Here is a 16,188-nt window from a genome sequence, read left to right as displayed (position 1 = left end):
TGCCGTGGTTACATGGCCCGTCCCTGGAGAGTGATGATGTCAGTATAGAGAATGTGAAGCTATGTCACGCTGCGTTGCATGCTGGGACGGCACCTCCATCTTAAGAGGATCGCCCTCAACTACTGATACTGATATTAATACAGATACCTGCACCTTTGGTTTTGTTTTTGCCTTTAAATTAAATATTCACATTCCTCATTGGTATTGTTTGCAGGGAGGAGAAGCTCTTTAATTGCATTGCATGATAGTTAGATGTTTTCACTATAGTTTTGAAGAATATTGTTTACAATGTAGTTTACTAGGGGTGTTAACGGTTCTCAGTAAAAAAAAAAAAAAAAAAACATTGAACCGTATTATCATTCTCTACCCAAAGTTTGTCACGCACTTGCACCGCGGTTCATCTCAAATCTGACAAACCATAATATAGTTTGTTGAAAATAACAACACGTAAAATAGACACCGTCATCATGTTGTTATCACCCGGGTGTTGAGACCTGAACAACACGTTACTATCAGTTAATTACAACTAAATTCATTTAAGCCTTGACAATTTAAACATTTGCAAAAGAAGAAGTCACACTCATCCGAAGAGCACACAGAAAGCCACGTCTCAGAGAGCGAGATCATATTGAGTTCTCTTTCAAATCTTGCGCTTGAACGGACAAATTCACACAAAAATGATGTCAACTTGCCCGTCTTGGTGAGTATTCTAGCAAACATTATTACGTCTTGTTACGTCAAACATATCGGTTACGTCTTAAGTGAATGTAAACGGTCAAGAAAGACAACGCATATGTACCAATATCAGTATTTTGGATCCGTCCATTTAAAGCAGGGTTTCTCAAACTCGGCCCTGGAGGGCCACTGTCCTGCACAGTTTAGCTCCAACCCTGATCAAACACACCTGAGCAAGCTAATCAATGTCTTCAGGATCACTAGAAACTCACAGCTAGGTGTGTTTGATCAGGGCTGGAGCTAAACTGTGCAGGACAGTGGCCCTCCAGGACCGAGTTTGAGAAACCCTGATTTAAAGTGACAACAGATTAATATTCCTGCTGTCTGTGTTTAATGTTTATCAAACAACAAAACACAAGGAAATCACTCACTGCTCTTGACTCAATAGCTTTTGTAACATTAATAAGAATTAATCTTTAATTTATAGTCAAATATGCAATGTTATTTTTCATTTGACTACTCTATTCAATTTCTGTACCTGAAATCTACTGTTAGATAGGCCTACCTGATTTGTGTGTATCTTTGCTCTTTTGTATTTATTTGTGCGGTTGCATGTAGTTTGATTATTTTTTCTAATTTTCTTTATTTTTATTTGACAGTAGTCCTTTTCCCCTAAACATACCGAACCGTACTAAAACCGTGACCCTAAAACCTTGATACAAACCAAACCGTGAGTAATTTGAACCGTTACACTCAAATGGTTTACATATATGAAAACACTGTCCCATGCTAGATGCTGCTTCAGCCTTCACAGTAGAAATGTCCAAATAAAAATGTGTTCGATAAGCTGATCCATGTCTTTGTTAGAAACGTTAAATAGAAGTTTGTTGTCACTGTAAATATTCACTTCCCATGGCCACGGAGGGGAATCAGAGATTGTGGGTCACATTCAGCAGACAGACACCAACACACTGTTTTTTTTCGATATTTATTTCAGCACACGACAACCAAAATCAAATCCCTTGAAGCTTGAAACAGTTTTGCGGTGGCTGCCTGCAAGTTCTGCTAATTCACAAGCCAATAAACTGAGTCATACTCACAAAGGTAATGTTTAACCAAACACAATACAAAACTTTCAAAAACTCTCAGCAGTGTGATTGTTTTATTGAGTGATATGCAGTGGGTTTAATCGGTGACAGAATTAACAGATCTGCTATCCGGCATCTTTTCATCACACCCTCAACCTGCTTCCCTTAATGCTTTTACACGTAGAAAAGGCGAAACAACTTATGACATAGTCCCAATTTTCTCCCTGAACGAAGATGTGACCAAGATAGAAAATGACATCTGGCCCAGTTGTGGCCCACATCTGCCACATTCTTTTGGCCCACATACCGAAGACTCAACCTGAGTGTGGCTGGCCTGGCAATCGCATACATGTTTGGGCCTCATGTGGGCTCAGTTTTGGCAGTGGCAAAGGTCACATGGGCCACACACAGCAAGCCACAACTCACACTAAAACCAGCTTGATGTGTGTGGGTCAGATACAGCATATTGCCGCCAACTTCCCAGATAGCATACCTATCTGGGCCTTATCTGGCCCACATCAATTAAGGAGCCATTGGCTCCTATAAGGTAAAAAAATAGGTGCCAAATTATTACTTTTTAAGTGCCACAAAAGAATAAACGTGTTTTAATTTTGTCATGTGTTGTCATATCTGCCAACACTTTTGCAGCATCAGCATTTTCATCCATCTTGTGGATGTCCTGAGAACGAAGATTCACTTATAGTAGGAACTAAATTGATTTTCTAACTACATACAGTCACACAGAATTGTTCTTTACGCAAAACCTGAACCAGTGTCACAGACCATCACCATAGTAATGTCAGCATCATTTGGCCATTGAGTATAGTTTGGCCTCCTCCTAATGCATCCTATAAACATTGGGGGGGGTGTGCGCAAGACATTGAACAATCTTATTTTTCTTCATTAATATCTGAGGTAAATTTGGCGAAAGGCAGCTATTCCTAAGCAATTATATGGGCATTGATGAATTTCATTTTTAGCATGTCCATCACTTCTTTCTCTTGTAGACAACAGGTTAAAGTACACAGTCTTTGTGTCCGATTTTCAAATACTTTACTTCAAATCAAAGTTTGTAATGTTGTGCATTTAACCTTGTACCTGCCTGGTTATAGGTTCATGGCTCTTATAACTCTTTTTCAAAATCCCAATGGAAAAAATATAGTTCTGGGACCAAGGCCACCGAAAAAGTGGGCGGGCACTGTTGCACTCTATCGACAGGTTTAACAGAACTGACAACCACGTGACTTCCAAAGGCAAAAATAAGAGGACAGGAAATGTGCGAAAACACAGGTTGGACCATGAAATAAAGATACTTCCCTTGATAAGAAGACATAATGTTGACACAATTGGTGTTTACAGTCTACACCCAAACACACTCACACGAGTCTTCCAGCAGACAGTTGTGGGCCTGCTGTAAATACTTCACTTTAAGCTTATCAGAGATACAAATAGGTAACTTTAAAGCCTGATTAAAACACCCATGCGTGTTTTATTATAGTTTATTAGTTTTATGTGTCACTTTTTAAAGCATTGTAGGCACCCCAGCGCTGTCTAGGTAGGCAGCTCGCACGGGTTTGAGACGGAGCCTCAGAGTCTATTTCCAGGCTTTATCCTCTTACCTTTGAGCTGCGGGAGCGCCGAGATCTCGGGAGCCGCGGGCCTGCTGCTGTTCACCGCGAACTGAGACGAGCCCTGAACCCGCTGTCTCTGAGCCTTCCTCACAGACTTCCGCGTGAACCCGTCCACTTTCTCGGCCGCGGATATCGCCGACATTTCCAAAGCAGGTCTATCCAACGAGCTGCGTTTACAGTGTCCGTGTGAGCCCTAAACGTGTTCAATTCTGACTGACATCCCATTGACTGCGCTGTACATCAAACTCACCAGACCCCATCCAACGACACGCACTGTCGAGCCACTCATGAAGGCTGCATGCTCTCAAATACACACAGGTATCCTGCGATGATAATTTTTGGTGACGTGTAAATGTAAACACGTAACTTAGTTAACAGTAACGTTAGTTTTTTATCATTCTGAGCGCCTCAATAAACCTGTTACTCCACATAACACAACTCAAACTCAGACGACACACAGCCAAAACACTGAGTCATGATTATCCAGTCGCTTGACACCGGCTCCATGTATAAACGACGCGAGGAAAGAGTTTAATGTGAATCCGCCGGGCCGTAAAATTCCTCTGATCCGCTGAACTTCATTCAGCCGCTGTTGCGCCTCACTGGGGTCTAAATTTAATAAAGTCCCGTGGCGCGCTTGAGAGACAGAAGATTCGTCCAATGAACGTTCGAGAAGACAGTAAGCCCCGCCCCTTGACCAATCAGATTCTTGTTTTAATGGTATTTCTGGAAATACAGTCAGGAGGTTCTGTATTCTTGAACTCACACAAACAAACGTTAAACCACTCAAAATAATAAATATATTTAATTATATATATATATAAAATGAACACATGAGTACAACATTTCAACGATTGCTCACAAAATAACAGCAAGTTAGAGTTTGTAAGACTTGTAGCCTAGTCAAACAAATCAGTTAAAGGAACAGTTCACCCCAAAATGAACTCGAAATACAAAAATGCGGAGACAAACGAAACATTGCTCTCCCTGTTCCAAACCCTTCTTATACGGTCTATGGTTCCAAACCTGTACGACTTTCTTCTTTGGAAAAGAAAAAGTGAGAATGTTATTCAGTCACCATTTACTGCATCGTTTTTGATCAGAAGTGGAATGACTGTCATTTTACATGACATCTCCTTTACCAGGAAGAAAGGCACATGGGTTTGAAAATTTACATTTCTGCGTGAATGAACAAATATAAGTATACAAAAAGGCATATTTTAATTTGAAATGGGTTATAGTTAAAACTGAACTTCAAGGGATAGTTCACCCAAACATTTGTAATTTACTCTCCCTCATGTTGTTCCAAACCTGTATGAGTTTCTTTCTTCCGTTGAAAACAAAATAAGATATTTTAAAGAATGTCAGTAACCAGACAGTTGACTTCCATTGTATTGTTTTCCAACTATGGAAGTCAATGGCTACAGGCAACTGTTTTGTTACCAGCATTCTTTAAAATATGTTCTTTTGTTTTTAACAGATGAAAAACTCATACAGGTATACTCATACTCAGACAGTGAGTAAATGACAAAAAAATAAAAAATGTGGGTGAACTATCCCTTTCATTTCTAAAGCAGCATAGTTTTGATCAACTGTGCTGAAGACCTCAGGCAAAAACAAGCAAAACAAGAACTAGGAGGATCAAAACACAGAAGCAGAACTGTCAGGTCAAGTCACATTCCAGACAAACCTGCAAATCATGTAAAAAAAAAAAAAAAACAGACTATAGTATACAGTACAATGTAAAAAAAGTGTTTAAATCATTTTGAAACGCACAGCAATATTGATATTCGATAACTAAAAGTCACTGAGCACATTGGAAATGGGTTAGTTATGTAAAGTGCTGCTATACAATCAATATAAAACTGAAAATGTGACCGCACATTTAAGGACACACATGCTCAAATAAGAGGCATTATAGACTTGGAAAGCTAAAAAAAACATATGAAAAATATGAAGTACAAACACTATGCTTATTAGACTTAGAATTTTATATCAATGCAAATGCTTTAAAATGCATGTTAAATTGAATCAAGTGTCTACAAAAAAACTATTTTCAATGCATCACAGATAGACATGGAAGATTCAGAGAACTTGTAGAGTTTAATTATGGTGTCAAATGACTTCATCTAGTTTTGTAATGTTCACAAATGATTATCAATTTGACCCTTCTCTAGGAAATGAAACATACATTTAAAAACATACAACTAGGTAAAAAAAAATTATACACATTGCATACATAAATACAAGTAGTATCTGCATATTTCTTCTTGGTTAGATGGTTTGTCTAGTGAAAACCTGGACTTAAACCATAGATGTATCATATGTTTAGACACTTTAATCAGTCTTGGGTTCTTTTCATAAAGTAGCTAGAGATTTTTTTCATAGGTCTGGAGGGTGATGCTTTCTTGTTTGGCGTTGGAGAGATGACCGTCATGGGACGCGGTGATATTGCTGCCTAAAAAGACAAAAGATATTAATTAAAATTGATCATTTGGCCCAAAAAAAAAAAGAAAAAAAAAGGAGTTACGATTTTAGAGAACAACTCAGAACTACTAAAACAATAAGGTTCTGGAAGTAAAGTCCCATTTAGGGTGTGTTCACATTTGGCAGGTTTGGTGTGATTAAAACAAACTCTGATGGGATTGTTCTGTTAGTGCGGTTTTGAACTTAAATAAGTGTGAGCGCTGCCACCCGAACCCTGGAGCGAACCAAGACTAGGCCTGTGCAATATGATTTTTTTTTTTTTTTTTAATCACGATTTTGAAACAATATTTCCTTACACACGTACTGGTTTGTATAATTTTTGGGAAGCCGGCTTCGACGACAATATTTGCACTTTGCAGGCACCATATCTTTGCATAAATGATACGTGAGGCGTCAGCAAACTTTTCATGTTGCGTAGTTCACAAAAGCCTGTATTATCGCCTGGTTCGGAAAGTGCCACTGTCTTTGTGCCATGTAGACACGCAAGACAGACTTCTTTAACCACTGCACTCACATCTTTTGCAGCATCTCACGCATTCTATGCGTTATCCAGACCTGCGTCTCGTGTTTTAAACTGCAAAAATGCTTTGTGTGAATGGCCCCTACTCCATTTTACCACAAAGACATTTTGACAGGTCTTGAAAATCACCTGGAGCTGAAAATCACCTGGAGCTCAAAAGAACCAAGAGAACCGAACTACAAGTTCCCAAAACAGATTGAACAATTAGCTTCAAAAGGTTTTTCTTTAAAATGAATATTTATTTCTTTATATATAACCACTGCAGCTCAGTCCAATGCAGTCCAGTCTTGATCAAACAATGCACAAAAAAATGAGAAATATTACAAATTGAAATTCAATTTGAATTTTCTATTCTATTTCTCTTATTAGTTGTGCTGCTAAATAATTTTGTGGAAACTGATACATTTATTTTCAGGATTCTCAGATAAATAGAACGTTCAAAAGTACAGAATTTGTTTGAAATAGTTAAGACTTTCAAACATGTATTTAAGATCACTTATTGCATTCTTGCTGAATAAAAGTTAATATCCTAAAAAAAAAAAACAATACTGTATATAAATCAATAGGTTTTATAATAACTGTATCCTTGTTTGATCATGTCATGTGCAATGCTTCATGGTTATGTTTAAATGCCACAAAAAGACAGTCTTTCTCCTGTTTTCACATTTTCAAATCAATGTTTGTAATGTTGCAATTCATATAATCTTGGAGTTGGTTTGTTTGGTTCATGGCTTAGAATGCTACTGATTTATCTATATGGATCCAAGGGCACTGAAACAGTGGACAAACGTGTCTGATTAAATAAAGTGTGACTGCAGTGATGTCTTTTCATGCATCTACTCACTGGAGCGCTGTGCGTTCTTGCATCCTGCCGTTTGCTGCTGCCGTTCGGGCTTTTGGGTTGAGTCGATCCTTTAAATCTCTGACTGATCACAGACAGCCAATCATTCCTTCTTGGAGAGCTGTTCTCTTTGCCAGCGCCAGCTTGACCAGTCGAGCAGAGCCTCTCATCTGTTTGCAAACTGAATAGGTCACCTTTCTCCTCAGAACAGTTCTCTGCGCTCACCGAACTCCTGCTCCGCTTTACGTCGGGATACAACTCAGACACCCCTTCACTCTCCCCTCCCAAACCAGATCTAGCGCAATCCCCCGTTTCCAGTCGTCGCTTCGCACGCCGTTCTGATGAAGGGCCCTGGAGGACCGGTGTGAGCACCTTACGGAGAGGAGATGTGCCCTGGTGACCCGGGGAACTGCTGCGGCTGAACCACTGCTGGATAGACGAGGGGATTTTGGGGCTGCTGAGCTTGGCTGAAGGTGCAGAGGTGTTTGATGGGAGGGGTAAATCAGCACCCGTGGGGGCACAAGAAGCAGGCTGGGGTGAAGCCAGAGAGACCACCCTCTCTGAACCAGGACTTTTGGCTGGAGTGAGTTCAGCGGGGATGTAACGGCCTGAGGAGACCAATCAGAACTCATAAGTGCCAATTTAAACCCATCAAGAAACCAAATATTTGAATAATGAATTTAAGATACACTACCGGTCAAAAGTTTGGAATAATTAAGAATTTCAATGTTTTTAAGAGGTCTTATGCTCACCAAGTCTGCATTTATTTTAAAATCTATTCAAATAGAAAAGTTATTTTAAATTGTAATAATATTTCACAACGTAATTTATTCCTTTGATGCAAAGCTGAATTTTCAGCATCATTACTCCAGTCTTCAGAGTCACATGATCCTTCAGAAATCATTCTGATATGATGATTTGATGCTCTAGAAACATTCATGTTAAAATCCATTGTCTTCCAAAATCCATGTTTTGCTGCTTAATATTACTATTTTGTGGAAACTATGATAAAGTACAATTTGAAAGTTTGGGGTAAGAGTTTTTTTTTTTTTTTATAAAGTACTTTTATTCACATTAAACTTACTAAAGATTTTTATTTCAAATAAATGCTGTTCTTTTGAATCTTCCATTCATCTAAAAATATTTATCCGTTTCCACAAAAGTATTAAGCAGCAAACTGCAACATTGATATTAACAATAACAATTGACCATTATTAATCGAGTACCAATAATAACTGATCACCAAATTAGCATATTAGAATGATTTCTGTGAAACTGAAAATGTAGCTTTGCCGTCACAGGAATAAGTTGCATTTTAAAATATATTAAAATAGAAAAGTGTTCTTTTAAGTTGCAATAATAATATTTTACAATATTACCATTTTACTGTATTTAATATTATAATAGATGTAATCAAATAAATGCCACCTTGAGCATAAAAGGCTTCTTTCAACAACATTTTAAAAAACCTAATTATTCCAAACGTTTAATGGGTTATGTTTTACCCAAAAAAAAAAAAAAAAAAAAACACCTCACAAAAAATCCTACCAGGTGTTCTGGTTGGTGACTGGACTTTACGAAGTGTCCAGCCTACGATGTTTGCGTCTCGGTTCGATGAGTTTTCTCTCTCTGGTCTGCGGTTCAGGCGCCAAATCCTAACAGTGTTGTCATCAGAACAGGAAGCGATCTGCAGAGAAAGCGAACAATATCAAACTTTAATGACTGTCCATACATCCATCAGATATATGGCAGGGCTCCAGACTGCGACCAAATGGTCGCATTTTGCGACCAAAATTTGAGAGTGTGCGACCAGTAATTTTTTATTTTTATTTTTTCACGTTAAACGTGGAAGGGGCGCGTCAATGAATCTGGAATGTGTGGCAGGCCAATGAGTGTGAGAAGAATACGGAATGGCCACTGTAACTGGCTAATGTGTGGAGGGGGAGGGTCCTAGAGATAATCGAGCGCGCGTAAACGTCCGTGGGAAGGAGACGGAGACAAATATCAATGTCACGGACAGACACAGTCGGATGATGATGATTCAGAGTCAGAGGTTTGTAAGGTGATAAAGGCCTGAACCCACTATTTTCGGGAAGACTGGCTACGAGAATTCAGCTGGTTGAGGTACTGTAAGGAGATGAACTCCATGAGCTGCGAATGTTGCAGTCGCTACCCCAGAACTGCGGGGAAAACGAAGTTTGCAGACAGTGCAGGCACTTCGCAGTTTAAACACTCAATCTCAGCCTCAAGCATAGAGTATGCCGTGACATGTTAATAAATAACAAAATGAATGTGGAAAAAAACTGCGCTACTCAGTACTCATTCTGCTTCACAGACCGTTTAATAGTTCGAACCAATAATAGACAGCGCGGGGCTCCTCTCGCCAGTCGCGGGCCGATCGCGATCACACGAAACAGTTACATCGTGGAGATCCAGTGAAGAAATCCATTGAGTTCACGACAGAATTAATAACATTGCTGCGAGATCCAGTGAGAAACATTCAGATTTGACGCAGAATTCTCTGTTATAAACCATATCAGATCAAACAGCGCTGACGTGGAAACCAGGAGAAACATGTGCAATGAGCGAACAAGTTATAGAAGGCTTTAGGTCCACAGGTCAGCAACATTCACCTTGGATTTACTGTAGTAACACTAACTGTAACTATGGTATACTGTGGTTATAACAGTAGCCCACACATATTTTTCCAGCACTTCAAAACTATATTATCATATTTAAATGTTATTTTTAATGTGTTGACCAAAACATTTTTTGTTCATCCTTTAAAAGATTGTACCTATTTATAAAACTAAAAGTTTCAAGAAGTAGGAAAACTCACACTTATTTAAAAAAAAAAAACAAGTAATAAAAACTCAGTGAGTGTTTTAGCGCAATTTTCTCACGTCATGGGATCACAACACTAAGAGATAGTAAATCTTTTCCTGGATTTTTTTTGTGCGTTCCCGAGATTAGACCTTCCTTAACATAATGCCGAAAACCCGAAGTCTCTAGGTGGTCTGGTTGAGGAGTAGATAGAAGTGCAAGATTGGTGCGCACAGACAGAACAGAAATCATGAGTTAACAATCGCAATTTTGTCCGGTGGAAAATTGCGCTAAAAAAGATAAAGATTAAATTACTATTGTAAACATAGCTGCAGAGGGCGCTTACTGGCTATTTTCACTCCCTAATATCTATTTTGTCACTCATTTTGCTTTTGAATTAATATTAAGACATTATGAATGATAATAATTAAAGTCAACTTTATCTATACACCTCAAATTAAGCTCAGTGCTTTGTCATCCCACAGTGCTACCAAATACTTTCTGTAGAACTTAGTGCCGCTGCCCTCAAATGTTAGTCTGGAGCCCTGAGAACTTAAAATAAAACTGCACATTGTTTTTTTTTGTATGTTAAGGCTACTTATTATCAAAGCATTTGTCAGTAATACAGTTATTTTGGGGGAAAATGTGAATAATTGCATTGCAAGGTGATTTAAGGTGTGCCCCTAAATTTTCTGCTTGCGCTCCTAAAATTTTAAGTCAGGGGCTACAGCGCTCCTAATAAAAAAAAGTTAGTCTGGAGCCCTGTATGGATATTTTTTATTATTAATATCCTAAGAGCATCATTTCTCGTGCACTTAAAAGTCCTAACCTTGGTGAAATCGGTGGGGCACCAGGCCACTGATGTGACTTCCTGGTTATGGCCCTGAAGCATCATGGGAGCTTGTTTTGGGTCTGAAATCTGAAACAAAAGCAAAGTTGTGTGCAGATAGTGACCACAGATGTTCTCAGGCAGACTTTAATTCACTCAGATCTCAAATTTTCTAGGTTATTGATTACCTTCCATATGTAAGCTTGATGGTCACTGGAACCACTGGCCAGGAACTGGTCATCTGGGCTGACACTGGACTTCACATAAAATGAGGAGTTACTGTGGCCACTGAACACAGCAACTGTGAAAAACAACAAAATGTAAAAGCATTAGCCTCAATAGCCTAAAAATCATCTTTTTTACATGCCTAACAAAAAAAGAGAGGGAAAACAGTTATAGCAGACAAAATAAATAAATAATAAATTGACATTACCTGGAGTGGTTTTCAAACCACTGACATTGAACATGTAGATATTGTCATCTGTGCAGTTGGAGAACAGTCTGGAGCCAGTAGAGTCCAGTGACAGACCAGAATATCCTGCAGAGAAAAACACCAGTGAGAACTCAACTGCTCATTACTATTGGCCTAATGACTGAGTGGACGTGAGCTGTGTACCTAGTTTGCGTGTGCAGGAGCCTGGGTAAGGATAGGTCTGTAGAGGGAGGGGGTTGTGGTAGTACGCAGTGTAGCTCTTCCGCAAATCCCACATTTTAATGATCCTATGACGAGATCAGAATGTTATTGGGAAATTTCATCTTGGCACATTAGCATTTAAATTACAGTTAGAAATGAAATTGAAAAGTGTGACATCCACTGACAAAAGCAATGAGAAGAAATCTGTACAAGACTGCATTATGCACTCACCCGTCAACTGCTCCCGAGGAGATGAGCTTGTTCTCGTCGCAGAACAAAACCACTGTCACACCCTGCTGGGAGTCCTACAGACGCAACATCTCTGAATTATCAAAAGTGGAACTTCCACTGTACTAAGTTTGATAAAAAGATAGGGGTGTGCGATAGACAAAATGTCAATATTTTAAGGGATTTTGTTGTTAACCATGATCAGATTATATTTTTTTAATTATTAAATATTAAATATAAAAAAAAAAATGTAATATTTAAATAGATTTTTACCTTTGTAAAGGCAATTTTCTTTTCTTTTTTTTCAAATTTCTTCTTACCTAATTAAATGTAGCTTATGCATAATTTATTATGTAAATTTATTACATTTAATCAATAAATTCAAGTAGAATAAGACACTATAGGGCTATTACCAATCAAATTAAATCAGTATTAAAAAAATCCTTCGTTGTAATGCAGAGGAAACAGAAGCTGCTTCTGAAGTGCTATTTATATGCATTTACAATAAATTATTTCAGAATTGAAAAGATATTTTAACATGAAACTAAAACCGCCAGACGGTGGCGGCAAGTCACTGATAATGAGTAAGTCATTGAATTATTTATTCATTTGTTTGGAACTATTTTTGTCGGCGAAATGGAGCAAAACTGGCAATATTATATAATAAAATGTAAGTCACTTAATTGTTTATTAAACTGTTGTATAAAATCAATATTGCATTTGCAATCATGCTGATAAAAAAACAAAACAAAAAAAAACACTGTGTGATTGCTTAACTATATCATATGATTGGGGCTGTCACTAATGATCGTAATCGTAATCGGTCGATTATTTTGACGATTAATCTGATTTTTTTTGGTAATAAAAACAGACATAAGCAAACAATAGCCTTTAAAATGACTTAAAATACATATATAAACAACAATGAGGCAATAATTGTTACAAATAAAGTATCAAAATCAAGTAATCATATTATAGTTTTAAAGAAAAACACTTAATGCAAAATTTTATATACATAATATAGATAATCAACTTATGTACATTAGGCTGTTGTATTATAACAAATGCCTGCAGAGGGCACCAATGGCCCTGTCGTGTTACACTCCACAGATGATCAAATCCTGGTTTAATATTGGCCAAACGATATTTAATTCAAATGTTAACTTAATCTTTCATATTTGGCAACTTCTTTAAAATAGAAATGCTACAGCCACTGTAATGTGGACATCAAAACATGCAAACTCAAAGCCAGGGTTTAGACTAATTTTGAAATCGCGATGAACAGTTTGCATATTTAGAAACATTGTTGTATTCTCCTGTGTTGACGTAGGTTTATAAATGATTTACGTTACAAATCTGATGAAATGGCGCACATTGTGTTCCTAGATAAATGTTATAATATAAGCAAACCAAATTCACAGCATATGCAGAGATGGAGTTTGAGACGCTTCACACATGTAAATGATAACAGTTCATGTGGAGGCAGTGGAGCAGCATCTGTGATCGGAGCCGCTCTGAGACTCACGTAACCTACACCCATGTAAATATATAAGCATTATCTGTGCTGAGGTAGGTTTTTAAAAAATTTAAAGCAACACCAAATAACTTTTCCTCTTCGGTCACCCTACAGGTTGGAATCGGAGTTGTCCATTACCACTGTCATAAATAATTTAGCCTACCGCAGCCTAGTGTCGCACGCTCGCCGTTTATCCAGCACCGGCTTTGGAATGAACGATGTCCACAGACAAGGTAGAGTATGTTGCATGATTTTATGAAAGTATGATGTATTGCGACATCAGAAACGAAGAAAAACTAAATAATGACTATTGTAACGCTTGCCGTAGAGCAAGTCAAATTTGTAGTTTCTTAGGTCTCATTCGAACTACAGAAACGCTACCCGATCTGGCAAACTTGCATAGTGCGGTTATAGCGGATAGAGGTCCGCAAAGCGAATGCAGAAGTGCCGTTCACCCTGTTACGACCTGAACCGCTGAAACGATTTTGGAAACATTATTTTAAGGTATAAAATAATCTTTAGGTGTTGCTTTAACACATTGTGCAGCCTTAGAAAACGGTCTAATAATGCGGTTTGTGGAATGCACCACGTCCGGTATTTTGCCAGTTACTCGACACAGGGAAATTGCACTCAAAGATTTTCTTAAAACAGAGTACTCAAATTTATTCGAGGAATCGTGAGAGCCCTACGTCATATGATATAAATATAGCCTAAAAGTCAAATATTCATACATGGGCATTTTAATAGAGTAAATCACGAAGTGAGAGCCTGCACTCTAAAAGCGCACGTGCAGTAGTCTAACCTTAACTGATCACGCATTGTATGCACTCTCTAGGTGTGTTTTTGGAAAGTGAGGGACATACTCAATGTCAGATTTAAGATCATTAAAACAATTAGGATATTATCATAGTTGATATATATATCGCACACCCCTAATCACAGATAATTATAATGAAATATAATTGCTATAAAGTAGCCCAATACCAAAAACAGATCAGGCAAATGTCAGGTTGTTTGACTCACCACAGGGGGCGCCATCCCACGTCTCTTCTTGTTTTGAGGTGTATATCTTTCAGGTTTCATATGGGCACCACTGATCTGTTTTACTTGCCTGTAGAAACCATCTGTGACGGATGAAAACATTTTTTGTGAGCTTTAGAAAACATTTCAACGGCCCTATTATTAAGCACCGGTGGTCAGAATAATAAAGAACCTTTTTTACTGCATCTTGTATCCCAAATCATGATGTTCCCATCTCTGCCTCCAGTGCTAAACACAGCTGTAATGAGAGAACAAGCCGTTTAAAAAATATATATATATTTCTAGAAAAGAAAATAGCAAGTATGCAGTGCACATTCAGTCATGCCTGTTATCCAGTGTTGTTTTTAGTATAGTTTCTGTACTATTATAATCTTTTGACTTTCTTTTCATTTTAATTTTACATTAAGTTTTAGTCATTTTGTGTTTTATACAAAGTCTTTTAATATTTCTATTTTGTTTCAGTAATTTTAGTAATTTTTCAGTTAGCTGCCAAGGTGGTTTTACACAAATATGCCTTAATTATTGGCAGTGTGAACAATTAATGCATCAAGAGAGATGTTACAAATAGTTGATTATTTCTGGTTAGTGTCACACTGGAAATGGGAGGTGAAATGAGCGCACTGCATTATGGGATACAGCATCAGCATACTGCACATGGCAAAAGTAGTTGGTCATTATTTCATGCATATATAATTTGCATTATGAATAGAGTACACATACTGAACAGTATGCAAATTTAAACATAGCTGTAGTCTCGTGTGTTACCTCTCTCTTGCTTGGAAAAAGCCACCGATTTAAGACTGCATTGATGTCCTTTAAAAGTTCCCAGCAGGTCAGCAGTGATAACATCCCACAGACGGGCGGTTTGGTCACCAGAGGCGGTTACCTGTAAAATAATATCCCCATTTAAAGCAATACTGAAACAAAGAGGACTTCATTTAGTCCAAAGCACTGAAACCATCATTAAACAGAAGAATCATGCAAAACTCACCAAGCTGTTTGTACCAGGAACCCAGGCAATATCAAAAACAGCATTATCGTGTGCCTGCCACTCTGCAAAACAAATGTTTCACGAATAAGAATAAATGCTATGCTTTACATAAGTAGCCTGTCTTGAATCTAGGTAAAGAAACCAACCTTTCAGGACAGAGCTCTGTTTTTCTCCAGTATTAAAGATGGTCACAAACCCTTCTTCATTTGCAACAGCAAGGCTGCTCTGTTGGCCAGGAGCTGAGCATTGCAAACAAACCATCGCAAAGTTTACTCATTATACACTGGTGTGTTTCTGACTACATATGAACTCATTGTGAAAGCTTAATTAAGTGTGTACCAGATGAAAACGTGCATCCAAACGGCGGGACAGCAGCAGCTGAGGCTCCATATGAAATGTGTTCGTCCTGTCGCGCGCACTGATACCCGTCCAGCAGAGAAGACAGCGGATAGCTTCGACGCTCACCTGCTTATTAAAGCATGTTTGAGTGTGTAAACAGCGTAATAACATAGATTCCCACTGACATATCTTAATAACACTCACCATTGAACCGTCTTTTTACAACTCCTCGATCAACAACATGGTGAAAAAGAGTCATTGCTCCTGCTGGATAGACGTTTCATTCAGAAGTGGTCAGTTTCCCGCGAACAATGAAAAAGCGGCGAAGACGAATTCCGCGCGAGATTGACGTTCGCTCTTCTGATTGGCCGATACGTCAGAGTACCGGAAGTGTTGAGGCGCAGAGAGTGGAACGGCTGCTGGTTTACAACATAGACAGTATATAAACGGGTTTACAATCATAGATATATACACAATATAGATATATAGGTATATAGGTATATATCTATGGTTTACAATGGCTTGCCATTAGAGGCACGCTGTGG

The 16,188-nt window shown here is 38.2% G+C and overlaps 2 protein-coding genes across 4 annotated transcripts in view; both read right to left on the bottom strand.

Moving 5' to 3' along the window:
* The window catches only part of ppp2r5a (protein phosphatase 2, regulatory subunit B', alpha isoform), a 30,904-nt gene extending 26,840 nt beyond the window's left edge, over positions 1 to 4,064 (bottom strand). The window contains exons 1-2 of one of the 2 annotated variants that reach the window (XM_084433109.1): positions 3,645 to 4,029; positions 3,383 to 3,561 (exon numbers count right to left, since the gene is read on the bottom strand). In XM_084433109.1, coding sequence (XP_084289235.1) covers positions 3,383 to 3,536 — 154 coding nt within the window. In that variant the 5' untranslated portion in view covers positions 3,537 to 3,561; positions 3,645 to 4,029. Of the gene's footprint in view, positions 1 to 3,382 lie in introns of both variants that reach the window. The other variant, XM_084433108.1, reaches the window with a different exon arrangement.
* Positions 4,065 to 4,534: 470 nt separating this feature from the next.
* dtl (denticleless E3 ubiquitin protein ligase homolog) lies at positions 4,535 to 16,043 on the bottom strand. Of its 2 annotated transcripts, none has more exons than XM_084432251.1 (15): positions 15,848 to 16,043; positions 15,644 to 15,769; positions 15,451 to 15,543; positions 15,305 to 15,366; positions 15,079 to 15,199; positions 14,486 to 14,551; positions 14,296 to 14,396; positions 11,760 to 11,833; positions 11,511 to 11,614; positions 11,328 to 11,432; positions 11,083 to 11,195; positions 10,895 to 10,984; positions 8,791 to 8,929; positions 7,246 to 7,850; positions 4,535 to 5,852 (listed from the first exon to the last, which is right to left on the bottom strand). In XM_084432251.1, the coding sequence occupies exons 1-15, from the start codon at positions 15,900 to 15,902 to the stop codon at positions 5,736 to 5,738; spliced, it is 1,971 nt and encodes a 656-aa protein (XP_084288377.1). In that variant the 5' UTR covers positions 15,903 to 16,043; the 3' UTR covers positions 4,535 to 5,735. The 2 variants fall into 2 exon arrangements, with proteins under 2 accessions (XP_084288377.1, XP_084288376.1); XM_084432250.1 differs by having other exon boundaries at positions 4,896 to 5,852; positions 15,644 to 15,772; positions 15,848 to 15,941.
* Positions 16,044 to 16,188: the final 145 nt, after the last annotated feature.

Source organism: Rutilus rutilus (assembly GCF_951802725.1).
Source record: "Rutilus rutilus genome assembly, chromosome: 15".
Taxonomy (NCBI): domain Eukaryota; kingdom Metazoa; phylum Chordata; class Actinopteri; order Cypriniformes; family Leuciscidae; genus Rutilus; species Rutilus rutilus.
The sequence above is the reverse complement of the archived record's forward strand: the minus strand, read 5'-3'. Positions and strand labels throughout refer to the sequence as shown.